Here is an 11,408-nt window from a genome sequence, read left to right on the forward strand (position 1 = left end):
TAAAGGATAGCGAAGTATATGTATAAGAAATATAAAAAATATAATAATTAAATATTACAAATGAAAAATATGAGGTGACATATCCAGGAATGTAGTGTATCCTTAATTATCCGCTCATCACTACACTTTTTTTTTATTGGTAAAGCACCCAAAATTGAGTGATACATATTTAAATGAATATAATACAACATACATAAAGAGTAAGGCTAGGTTGTGACAAAGCTATACTGCATGTTATTTGACATATATATTTGGTGCTAACCGAATTGCACTCTAGTTATTCTCACATGCCATTTCAATACCTTAAAACCAAAAGAAACCATTGTAATGTAATTCGGTTGACTCCAAATACTACAAATAAGCAGTACAGCTACATCTGAATGTAGTTTCAGGGGTTTTGTTTTACAGTACAGCGTGTTCGAAAACCAGTTAATTCATTGTAAAGCTTAGTAAAAAAAAAATACTACCATCCAGTCCCAGTTATCACACAGAGAAGGTAGATTAATTGTTCATGAAAGATTACTTTAGTCTTTTATAATCTATTAAAAATATCCATGTACCTATTTTCATCACACTGGACTATAATAAAACTGCATGTACATTTAGTACTACTAGTGGATGCAGTATACAATAATAATATGGCATTACTTCAATTTATTTCTTTTTTAAACAAGTAAGCTTCAAAAGTTTACAAAATAAAACACTAAAAAATCTTTGACAGTTTAACTGACGAGTTTAAAACGCTAAGAAGAATGCATCAAAGCTTTTATTTTTCAATTTACAACAGCCTGAATCGAAATTTGAGGATTTAATTTTATTGAAATATGTCTATATCATGATTAGATTCCATTAAATGGGCAAGTAAGTTGTATTTCTTGAGGAACTCCAACCAAAATTTGGCAGATCTTTTTGCTACTAATCCTCGGAGGCTGGCCTCCGTATGGTTCGACAGGGGAGTAACAGGCCTCCACTTAAGTAATATGTGCGTAATGGTGTTGAAATTATACTTCTCTATAAATGTGAGTGAGTGAACTATAGCATCTTCAACAAGTGGGTCATCTGGAATCAAAATGTACACTATGTATAGCCTGTATAAAAAATTTAAAACAAGAAAAATGCATCATTTTATATTAAACTATAATTATAGTAGTGTTGGCAGTGTGGTGAACGCCCCGCGCATTTATGAACATAGCAGTGTGACGTCACCAAGCCCTTATAAGCGAGAGCGAGCAGAGTACATTCTCTCTTTCGTCACCGAAGCTGCAATGGAACTGTCGATATATCTTACACCTGTGTCTCGTTGCGACAAAAATTTTGTAATATTTGAATAATATTTTTGTGAATATCAGTTTAGAATAAAAAGCTGTAAAGTTTAAGTTAATTGTAAACCAAAATCTTTTGTGCAAAAATAAACGCGGATTCTCAAGTAAGTTCGATTATTCATTCCTTTTCTTATGTTTTTATTTAGTAGTAAATTGCAACCTCTGAGATAGTGGACGTGTGGGCCGTGTTCAGTGCCATCGGGCTAACTACGTACCCACAGCAGTTTTCACTTGAATTTCGGAACACAGACACGACTTGGAAGAATGTAAAGGAGCTCGCAACCGACAGAAGGACTTGAAGGATAGGGATTAAGTAAATATAGTATATATAAAATGTATTTTTGTCTACAGAACGCAATATGAACAGAATTATCCAATCTTCCATTCGGGTTATAAATAAATTTATTTAAAATATACTAATACTCGTCTCGTAGTGAGAGATAAGTGGACTAACAAACTTTGTTAAGACTCCTTTTAAAATAATCATTTTTACTATTAATTTAAATCTTAAACTTCATTCCCTGCTTTCATTATTTCATAGTGTTTTTTGGACTCCGATTATATAAATAATTTTATTGGCGGCCTATGGATATGTATATACAAATATATATGCTCACCTCCGGTCCTTATCATATTGCCAAGTGTTTTCACAATAACTCCGCACTCTATTAGCATTTCTTTTGGGAATGGTCGTACTAACGGGCCGATCAAATATGCCGCCATGGTTCTTGCAGTGGGAGCAGCCTTAAGATCAGTAACAATTGGCATCAAAGACTTCAATATTATATTCTTATGGCACCACTCAACTCCGCATCTCTTGGCCATCAGTAAAAAAGCTGCTGTCAAATTGTCACTAAACAAATTTGATTTTTCTGTAAAATAGTAAACATTTCTTAAAATGGTACATTTTTATATATCTACAGTCGTAACTACGTTCCTTAAAAAGGTCACGAATACTGAGACCTCTCTCAGCCAATGAGTAACCATTTTTTAACACAAATCGCTTCCCGATAGCTACCAAAGTGCAGTAATAGGTATTTGAGAGAGGCATGCGAATTCGTTTTTGCACTCTTAGAATAAATTCAATATTCTGATAATTCGTCCTTGAAAACCATATATGTACTGTTACTGCACCTAACACATTGTTTGCGGGAAATGCTTAAAAGCGGATTTTATATACTGTTGGCAGAGAACGGGAAACGCTTTTAAGCGTTCTATTTGCTTTCTTTTGGTACAGCGCAAGACGCCAAAAAAACTGTACAGATCGGAATTGGGTTTGCGGTTACTTGTAATTAGTACACGACCCTAATTAGGGTCGGGGATAATGAAAAATCCGATTGACAACAATGTGTTAAGAAATGAGGTTTGCAAAACAATTTATCTTATCGGTTTGACTGTATTTTATCATTGAAAGAATAAAGGAAAATAATATCATCCGAGAATACGAAAAATTGCAATAAATCTGCAGATACTAAGGGACTCATTGAAAAAAAATTATACATACGTTTTATAAGTTCTAGAAGTAACTTGAGAAGCTCATCATCTGTAATAGTACCCGTATTATATCCATATTTTTTTTGAAGCAGTAATTGAAATTTTTCTGAATTGTATTCAGCCACAGTGCTAAATTTGCTTAAAAGGTAATGTACAATAACAATCATCAGAGGGTCTCGAGCTGAAATGAAAAAATGCATTTAATATGTTAATTCAATCAATGCGTATTTTGATTTTGACAAAAGTTGAAAATATGCAGAAGTTGTAGCACCTCCAATTATTTTTCATATAAAAAAAATACAAGAGCAGAGAAAAAAAAAATTAAAAAGAAAAAAATATCAAAATTGCTCCCCAAATACTGGCATTTCATGGAAAATGAGTGAAATTTTGATACTTTCATTTAGATTTATTGAGATTTTAATGCAGTTACAACTTACCAGCAGGTGTATTAGAATGAGGAATAACACACGGCCAGACCATCAGTACACTGTGCACTGCCGGAATAGCCTTATAAGACAGAACATACAAGGCATCCATACAAAACAGCTTTAGTCTGTCTTTCAGCTTCCGGAATTTACAAAGAACTGCGTAAAACTGCGCCATATATTTCAATGGTTGCAAACGTGGAACATTTTTTAAATTGAAAACTTTAAACTCTATACCCCTCATCACCAACTCGAATAAATCGGCTTTGTAATGCGGAGGTGGTGATGACTGCAATTTGTTCATGAACATGAAGATGTATCGTTGATGGCTTGTCATGGGCGGTGTTAAACAAATCTGTTTGTACTGTTCTCCTTGCCTTTCTTCGCTGTTTAAGAATTCTACTACAGCGCAAGCCATGTCTTTTTCAGTTTCCGCATATATGCTCTTGATAAACTCGTCCAGGCTCTCCGCTGTATATTCGCGCAATATATAATTTTCTAATTGTTTGCAGAGTTTTGTTGGTTTAACAACTGAAATCACATATAAAATACATATATATATATTAACAGGCTAATATTAAGAGGTTTCTATTTTTATTATGTATTGGGTTATAAAGTAGGTACATATTAATATCATTGTGTTTAGTAAGTTATGGATTTTTAATTTGTCTCAGATATAATTTTTTAAGTAGTCAAATAAGTCATCCTGAAATCCAGTGTAGCATTTTTGACTGGCCTGTCACAAAACAAACGGCGCATATATATTGAGAAGGCCCCATGCCTTATAGGGAATCCGCTGCCACAGAGCGGACTTAAAGTGAACACCTGATAATGCTTAGCTTTTCCATGAAATGGTAATAATAAATCTAGTTGTAGTGCAACATAAACTTATGTTTATGATAAATAATACATATGCGGCGATATTTCGATTACAAAGCGAGTGTTAGTAAATAAAATATGTATTGGCAAACTTACAAACAGGATCCTTTTTACGTTTATATTGTCTTGTTTGCTCAATAATCATGGATTGAAATATCTCCCTCGTATCTGCAAGGGAAGATATTTCAGGAGTTAAAATTCCCTTCCATATATCAAATTTCCTTTTTTCTTCTTTACTTTCTTCTGTTGAGGTTTCAAGAGTAGATTGCTTTATTTCAGTCACATTACAAATATTAATAGGGTTTTTATCTTCCTCTATCTCGGAAGGAATTTGTATCGGCGCATTCTCCGATATTCTCTTAACTCTCGGTGCTACCACTTTTCTTATATACGATCTTTCCGGTGTTGATTTCTGTGAATTTGTCAATTTAAGATTTGCAACAACATTGATGGCTTTAATAATTTTCTTTTGATTCTCCATATCTTTGGCGCGATGAATATCTTCGCACGAGTCAGTCTTCAACCGTTTGGAAGCGGGAGCGTGCTCATCGAGAGGGCGCTCATTGTTTTGGATATGATTCTGGTGCGAAGGTGGTTCAGATTTCAGTAATTTATTGTTATTTGCTCTTCTGGGAGTCGTTTGTCTCGTGACTCTTCGAAAAGGTTCATTCACCGCGGGTGTCGCTGGAGGTGCATCTTTATTTAATTTAACATTTATGTGTTGAAATTTTGTCGATTTATTGTCCGTGGTACGATTAAGATCCTCACTATTGCGAGTAGCGACACGACTGGTTCTTGTCGAAGTAGTGACATCACTGACACCGCATAATTGTGGCAATTTATTAGACATACTTGGCTTATTAGGATTAATATTTACATTATTTTTTAACTTCACACGGGTGCTATCACTATCGGTATGTAGCCTATCTGATGTAATATCATGTTGCGCCTGTTTTGTGTCTTTTTCCTGGTGACACGGAGGAGTGAATGAATCTGATTGTTTTCTTTTTCTCTTGTTTCTATTTGAATCGCAAACATCCTCAGTTGCATCTGTGTCGATTATCTCAGAGTCAAAATCAGTATTACTACTAAAATTACAATTTTTCGTTTTCTCATTTTGAGATACATTTATTTCACAATTTTCAAGTTCATCCTCAGATTCAAAAAGATTTTTGTAACTTCGAGAAGATTTATTTTTAGGCTTTGATTTAAATTTGTTTTTTGGAGAATTCGAGACAGCCACATTTATGGATTCAGAACTGGTAGATTGTATATCATTAGAATCCTTCGTAGAGTTTATAGGAGTTTTTTCAGATGACAATGGTGCTGTCATATGGTACACAGCTCCGGGTGCGGTATTGATAAAATACATCCCACCTCGGTTTGGTAATGTTAATTTACTACAATCGTCATTACCGCTATTATTTAAAATTAAAACACTTTGGTTTTTGCTTATTTCTTGTTCTTCTCGGCTATCTTTTGGAATACTCGATGCATTGTCAAGCTTGTTATTAGAGATAGTTGTACGCGTTTTAGATTTCAATACTTGACACAATTCCTTTTGAACGAGCTGTCTCGTCATACGAGAAAAATATTTCAAAACATTATAAAAGCCTGTGAGTTTATTCTTGCCTTTTTTCTTTTTTAATGCTGATTTTTTGGCGTTGATAATACGAACTTTAGATTTTTTTTTACATGCAGCACCTATTTTGGGGTCATCAGATTGAAGTGTATCCATTTTTCTATTAAAGGGAATTGGTGAAATTATTTTGAAAGTTTTATATTTCTCCAAAATATCTTGTACTAAAGAGTCATCTACATCATTTATCACATTTGATTGTTTTCCAGTAATGGCTTTAAATTCTCTAACAGGGCTAGTCGCAATTGAAACATATTTTCTTTCATTTTGATCATGTTTCATTGGACTGGTGGCAACTGAACACGTGGTAACTTTGCGAGGGCTTGTGGCGGAATCAGTGTGTCGCACGAGTAACGAATGTATATTTGGAGATGGCAAGTTGAACATGAAAGAAGATCCTTGTGGACTGGGGCACGAATCTCTGGTGGGAGTTGTAGCGGTGCTGGGGTACTTCTCTTCATCCGAAGTGTAGATAGAAGAGCCCAGACCGGCATCGACAGAGGAGGCGCAACTCATCGGACCGTGTGTTTCATCCACACCGAGGTCATCGAAAACAGACTCTTCCTTAGCCGGTGGTACAGTTTTCATTTTTAGGAGTTTGAATTGCACTTTGAAGTTCTTATAGGTTTTTTTTTCACTCGGAGACAGCTCATTGCAAATTTTTTCTCCCAGCAAAATTATAAAATCGTACAGTTGATACATTTTCTTGTCATTAACAGCAGCCAGGCGGCTAATAGACTTCTGAGCTGTTTGGTATTCTGTTTTTAATTTGAAAATATCCTGTTTATGTTCGCTTTTTAGTAATTCCATATTGAGCGAACTCCCTTCATATTTTGTTTCAATTTCTTTGCAGTGACTCTGAAATGAAAGCAATTAGTAAGATTATTCTATTCTAACCCTTATCCGCACCCAATGGTGCATAGGGCACTGCATCGTATTGACCCAGTGTTATATTGATCGTTACTTACAAGAAGGCAAGGGGATTGATCATTCCTGCGCTTCAGGGTAATATCAAATAAATATTAGAGCATAAAATCACTAATATTTATTTTCACCCCCCCCCTGGGAATCGAACCCGGGACCTTCAGCACAGTAGCTAAACATGCTAAAAATTACAACACGGAGGCAGACAATAGTAAGAGCTTATGTAAAATAGCAAACATCGCCATGCAATATCCAATTCATACTATAACCATGCAGGCTTAAATAAAGTGTACTTTTAGCAGGAGAGTCCATCATTAAATGTTAGAAGAAGTTAAGTCTCATACCATAATACAACAGCAAGAAAGTGTTTTTTATACATATTTTTTGCACAATAATCATTAAGTATAAAATTCATATTTGTGTGATGCATAGTTGTATAATAATACAAGACCTATTTCACTAAATAATTCTATATAATATATATATAGAATTATTTAAGTGAAAATGAAAGTTTACAAATTCCAAGATTTTTTTAAATGTTAATTTGTTTGGAATTTAGATTTAATAATCTTACCATTACTACTTTAATAATCTTAATGATACCTATAAAACATATCCGCTATCTGCACTGTAATAAGTACAGACAGCAGATATCTTTTATAGGTAACATATATATGTCTTGGTATTATAATAAATAAAGTAAATAAGTAATAATGATGATGAATAATGAATGAGTTAATTATAATTGCTTCTAGGACGGTCCCTGTGCGGTCACTCTCCCGTTACATAAAGGCAATCTTGATTCAGTAACCTGTACTAGTAAAATTTTCTAACCTTGTACTGTTTAATGAGGGAATCTTGCGCATCAGCTTTCAATTTGAAGATATCATATTGTTCATTTACATAAGCATACTTCTCACTGATATCATGGTAATTCTGAAATAAAAGAAAAAACTCTAATTAATGACAACACTAAAAGATATTTTGGTTACAACACGGTGATTGAGATCGGTATCAGTAAGAATCAGGGAACATGAATATGTTTAAGAAATAATAATTTTTCAGAGTTCGCTAACCATTTAACCTTTTAACCGCGTTCACTTTGTTCCTGAGAGACGCCCGTACGCGGCGGTATTTCGCCGTTTTTTAAATGATTACTTTTATCATGTATTTAGTTAAGAAACGATTTATTTTCCCAAGCAAAAACGTTCAATGGGATTCATTGTGCTTTTTTGGTACTCTATAATACACTCGTGTCACATTATTCTTGAAATATATCGTAATATAAACAAATAAGATCGTAACATAAATAAATCAAAGCACGCATCGTGTGTCACTCTTACCCACTGGCGATGCGTAGCGTCGAGAGTGAGACAGATATAGGGCATGATTATGGCGCGGACTAATTACCGACCACGAGAAAAATGAGGGACCTGTTCTTTTATTTATCCTTGTGATGTTACAAATTATTAGTCAGATATTTCAACAGATGTCATAAGGCCAAGGATTGATGTATTATTTTATCCAAAGTTCCACACCATGAAAAAATCCCTCCAAGTTGAACTGAGGTTCGAAACTTGGAGTAAAGTAAAAACACAAACGGTTATGTCAGCCGCGTACAGGGAATGTTTTGTGAAAACACATACGGTTATGCGAGCCGCGTGGATCCGGTTAATAGATAATGATCGCACATATAACAAAAATAATGTAGAAATATTAAAGTATTAATACGAAAAGTTATAAACTGCAACATTTGGAAACAATAGAAATTCATAAAAATATAAATAATAATAAAACCCATAATTAACAATATGACAAAGCCCCTATTGTCTATGTTCCCACTGACAATAAATAAATAAAAATAAGAAACAGCTCCTTCCCTCTCTTCATCCTTCAGTGTCCCAAGGAGACAATGCTAAAATTTAGACTTAACACATATTTGTGTTTTTATTTATACAGAAATATTTCAATTTCATACTATTTTTGTGAGCCTAAGCGGCGCGTTATATAAAATAGGCATTGAGTTGTGGCCGAGTATGTTAGAACCCAGAAACTTTAAATCAGTCTGCGACAGTAATGTTAGATTCGAAATTAACCTTAAATGCAAATATTGAACAAGTTTATAAAAAATATTATTACTAGATAAAGGAATAAATTACTGATCAAAAGTATTATTTTTGGCAAATGAAGGAAATTGAAATAAATTAGAAATTATACAAAATAAAGCTATGAGAATAGTACTTAAGAAAAATAGATATAATAATATAGAAAAAATGAGAGAAGAACTCAATTGGTTATCTATAAAAAAGAAACTAAAATATAATATGCTGATCTTTATATATAATATTTTAACGATAAATTACCCAAATATTTAACGGATAAAAAAGTTTTAAAAGAAATTGTCATGAACATAGTACTAGAAATATGGATAAAAATAAGACTGCCATTGTTGAAAAAAAACCGAGTCGCAAAATTGTTCAATGTATAAGGGTTTTTGAAATGTATGAGATGCCTGAATGTATGAAGAATGAAAAGAGTCTGAACGAATTTTAAAATAAATGTTTTGTTTACTGTAAGAAGATGTAAATATATATGTATGATGTAAATTAAGTGTAAATAATAGTTTGTATTACTTGTAATATAAGCTAACTAAGGAAATACATAATTTTTAAAAAAGTAATCACGGAACCACTATCGACACTTATCAACGTATTGGAAACCCTTTTATTTCGATAATTTAAATATTTCAATTAACTCGCAACCATCTGTCAAAAAATAAAAACTAAACATTTATACACTTCGCGTGATTTGTCAGATTCAACACCAATCACAAACGCAGCGTTTTAGTCGGAAACTAAACTAATGTGACAACAATAACAACAACAACAAAAAACATTCTTTGACGCTACATCCTCTGATTAACTATGATAGATGAGTGAAATAGAAGGTTAGAAAAATAGATTATCATGAGTGTAAAAATACTCTTTGATTCTTTTGATAAATACTCACTTTATTTAAGTTCCAGTGTTCGATCAAAAGATTCTTGTGATCAGATTGAAGAGTCGTATGTTCAGATTTTAGCCGATTTACTTCAGCCTCCAACATTTCGCATTTCTTATTCGTTCCTTCTTGGAGCAGTATTGTTGGCCTGCAAAAATTAAGTTACCTTAAAATAAAATACAGATACCTACATCCTTAAAGAAATGTATTGAATGATAATGTTTATTAATATATTTAATTAAACCGTCCAACTCACAATAAATCCATCATTTTCTTTTTCATAATCATGATGTTCACGTCCCTCAAGTTCATTTGATGTCGAAGATTCTGCAAAAAAAATATGTACATACACTTTTCAATACACACATTAGGCTCGGAAAGTAAATAAAAAAAAACCTTATTTTAACCATGCTGATTTTTGTTTTGGTTCATTAATAGATGTAAGAAATTTGAGGTAGGTAAGTTTCATAAATAATAAAAAAACGAAAATAAACGTTGGTACAAATTAACCTAAAACACACCGGTACTTACATTAACGGTTTCGACGGCCGAACACTCGGAAAAAATAGCTTCGTCCAGCTCCATTTTTATTTATAATTAATTATCAACGGTGCATAACACGACAATTTTTCATAAAAATAAGAAAAGTCCTCATTATAAGTAAACCGCCGAAAAATTAAACAAGCACACACAGCCATTAATTTCTACCATAGAAAAAAAAAATATTTTGACAGAGCTAAAGACAATTCTTGAGTTTGTACTGGTTTGTACCAAAGATTATATAGGTAGGTACTAGTAGTTTGTACTATCTTTACCATAGACAAATATTACAAATAGATAGGTAGGTACTGTATGGTAGAGAGGAAGAACAGCCAAACTTGAAAAATATTAAAATAATGATATTCGGTTATAGATTACTAAAAATTGAGGGAATGAATACTGAACATTACAAAAATTGTTGATCCAGGAGAGAATAAAATTCATTTATAGTCCACAGGCTGACTGATTTGCAGTGAATTGAGTCGTTTAATAGTTAAAATATTACAATCATTAGTTTTTGACCTTTGCATTAGTGAACAAAAATCTTAAGAAACTCATATGAGTTCTTAAATACTACGTTCTATTCAAAATGTTCAATGACTAATTGTGTATTTTAATATTATTTTCACAGAATCTCGTCTGCTTCAACTGATATCACAAACGTTCAAATTCAAAACGCGAACGACCGCAGCCGGGGCCAGACGTATAGTCCGCGCGCTATTTTTTTGGAAAATGTACATATATATTGGAATTTTACTTTTTTAACACGTTGACTGCCATGGCAATTTTCAGAATTCCTTAAAAATATTCTCGTACTTCTTGATTTTTAATAAAAAAAAATATTAAATTTTATTTTCATTAGTTAATAAATTTTCTATTCATGTAAGCCAACATTGATTTTTTGTTCTATTGCCTGAAGCCATATATTCATATTAGCACTGATAAACTAGGAATTTTATCGTAGCTGCACGAATACAGCAAATAAACATAGTACGAGATAACTCGTAGTCGGCGTCCTAGCAAATAACGCAATCTACGAGTTATCTCGTAGTTAGCAGTCAACGTGTTAAATAATATAAATATCGTTTTTTTTCAACTCCTTACCTTTCAATAACTCTTTTCTTTTCAAAACCATATATTTTCAATACAAAAACGGAATTTTTAACAAAAAAATTAATTACGTCA

General features: G+C 32.8%; 1 protein-coding gene across 1 annotated transcript; it reads right to left on the reverse strand.

Moving 5' to 3' along the window:
* Nucleotides 1-126: 126 nt before the first annotated feature.
* On the reverse strand, nucleotides 127-10,396 carry LOC148311980 (uncharacterized). The gene is made up of 9 exons (XM_088278017.1): nucleotides 10,215-10,396; nucleotides 9,940-10,010; nucleotides 9,693-9,831; nucleotides 7,518-7,619; nucleotides 4,217-6,617; nucleotides 3,254-3,772; nucleotides 2,827-2,997; nucleotides 1,940-2,194; nucleotides 127-1,059 (listed from the first exon to the last, which is right to left on the reverse strand). Exons 1-9 carry the CDS (start codon nucleotides 10,266-10,268, stop codon nucleotides 815-817), a joined length of 3,957 nt encoding a protein of 1,318 aa, XP_088134143.1. The 5' UTR covers nucleotides 10,269-10,396; the 3' UTR covers nucleotides 127-814.
* Nucleotides 10,397-11,408: the final 1,012 nt, after the last annotated feature.

Source organism: Brachycentrus maculatus, unplaced genomic scaffold, assembly GCF_059751285.1.
Source record: "Brachycentrus maculatus isolate JH-2025_06_01 unplaced genomic scaffold, ASM5975128v1 h1tg000054l, whole genome shotgun sequence".
NCBI classification, from domain to species: Eukaryota; Metazoa; Arthropoda; class Insecta; order Trichoptera; family Brachycentridae; genus Brachycentrus; species Brachycentrus maculatus.